The sequence below is a fragment of the Arachis ipaensis genome, chromosome B1 (assembly GCF_059453495.1).
Source record: "Arachis ipaensis isolate K30076 ecotype BB chromosome B1, ASM5945349v1, whole genome shotgun sequence".
Taxonomy (NCBI): domain Eukaryota; kingdom Viridiplantae; phylum Streptophyta; class Magnoliopsida; order Fabales; family Fabaceae; genus Arachis; species Arachis ipaensis.
Window position 1 is genome coordinate 118,416,933 of NC_142436.1, and position 1,276 is coordinate 118,418,208.

Here is a 1,276-nt window from a genome sequence, read left to right on the forward strand (position 1 = left end):
AGAGGGGTCTAGTAGTCATGCGAAGGATGAGAAAGGAGCTGAGGTTAATCAACCATCTCCTACAAAGAAGGTAAGTTATAAACAAAAAAGGGGAGATGGAAAGAAAGAAAAGGTGGTCGGTTTGGCTGATGACAAAATTGGCGGGAAGGAGGTCGACTTGGATCAGGCGAAGAGGTTTACGAAAAATCAAAAGGTACTGCATGGTTATAAGGGAGATGAGGATCTCACCTCTCTGTGGAGCGAGCACTTTCCTCTGTCGATGGTTGCTGATGAATATTGTCAAAGTCTTGCCGATGTCAAACTGGTTCAGGAGGTTGGTGATATTGGCGTTTGTCAATATCTTCAGGTATGATGTCTTTGCTCATCTTTCTTTAGCAATATGTCAGTTTGTGTTGGTTTGATTTGATTGTTTGTTGTTTTAGGTGATGGGAGCTCGACTGATGTCTCTCAGCCGAACTCAGGAGTTAAAACATGACAGGGACTCGTTTGACAGAGCTACTGTAGACCAGCTGATGCAGGATAATTTGGATAAAGCTAACAAACTTCGCACTGCTTTGGACTTGGTGCACTCTTTGCAAGAGAAGCTAACTACTGCCAAAAATGTCGGAAAGAAGTTTGATGAAGAAAAAGCTGTATTGGAGGCTAGGCTGGCTGTACTGGTGGCTGAGAAGAAAGAGCTCGAGACTAGCAAAGAAGACCACGGCCTCAAGATGTTCGCTGCTGGTTTTGAGAGGGCTGTTGAGCAAGCGAAACTTCTGGCGCCTACTGGTGATCTATCTGCAATGGATCCGTGTAAGGTTGTTGTTGGCGACGAGTTTGTTGATGATGATGAAGATGGTATTGAGGAGGAAGGTGAGAACCCAAATGTTTAGTTATTTTCTGTAGTAGTCTTTTGTTCTTGCGTTTGTGTTTTGGAACTTCTTGTTTATAGGCGAAAATTGCATTGATGTAGTTATTTTTGTTTGGAACTGTTGGCTTGTAGTACTTAGCCAAAAGGATTTGATATTGTTAGAATTCGATTGCATGTTTAAATTACATGTTTAGTTGTGTGATTTTCTCGTGTGAAGAATCTTTTTGAATACTCATACTTTGAGTTAGTATTATTTGTTGGTAGTGCTCGGCCGAGTAGGACAGATAATTTATTATGGAAAGTAGGTTATGTTTGTTGTATTGTAAGATGATAATTGAGAAAGTGTGGGGTGGTGTGCCTCATTAAAACCTCTCCAGCAAAACCCTCCTTAGGGATAAAAGCTGGTAGTAGGAAAAAAAGTGCATC

The 1,276-nt window shown here is 41.4% G+C and overlaps 1 protein-coding gene across 1 annotated transcript; it reads left to right on the forward strand.

The window, feature by feature from the left end:
* The first annotated feature begins 325 nt into the window (after positions 1–325).
* On the forward strand, positions 326–872 carry LOC148578096 (uncharacterized). Its single transcript, XM_088500704.1, has one exon. It carries the CDS (start codon positions 426–428, stop codon positions 870–872), a length of 447 nt encoding a protein of 148 aa, XP_088356830.1. The 5' UTR covers positions 326–425.
* The last annotated feature ends 404 nt before the right edge of the window (positions 873–1,276 follow it).

Bases quoted from the DNA above. Each gene is read 5' to 3' on its own strand.
- LOC148578096 (XM_088500704.1), top strand. From the start codon at position 426: ATGGGAGCTCGACTGATGTCTCTCAGCCGAACTCAGGAGTTAAAACAT.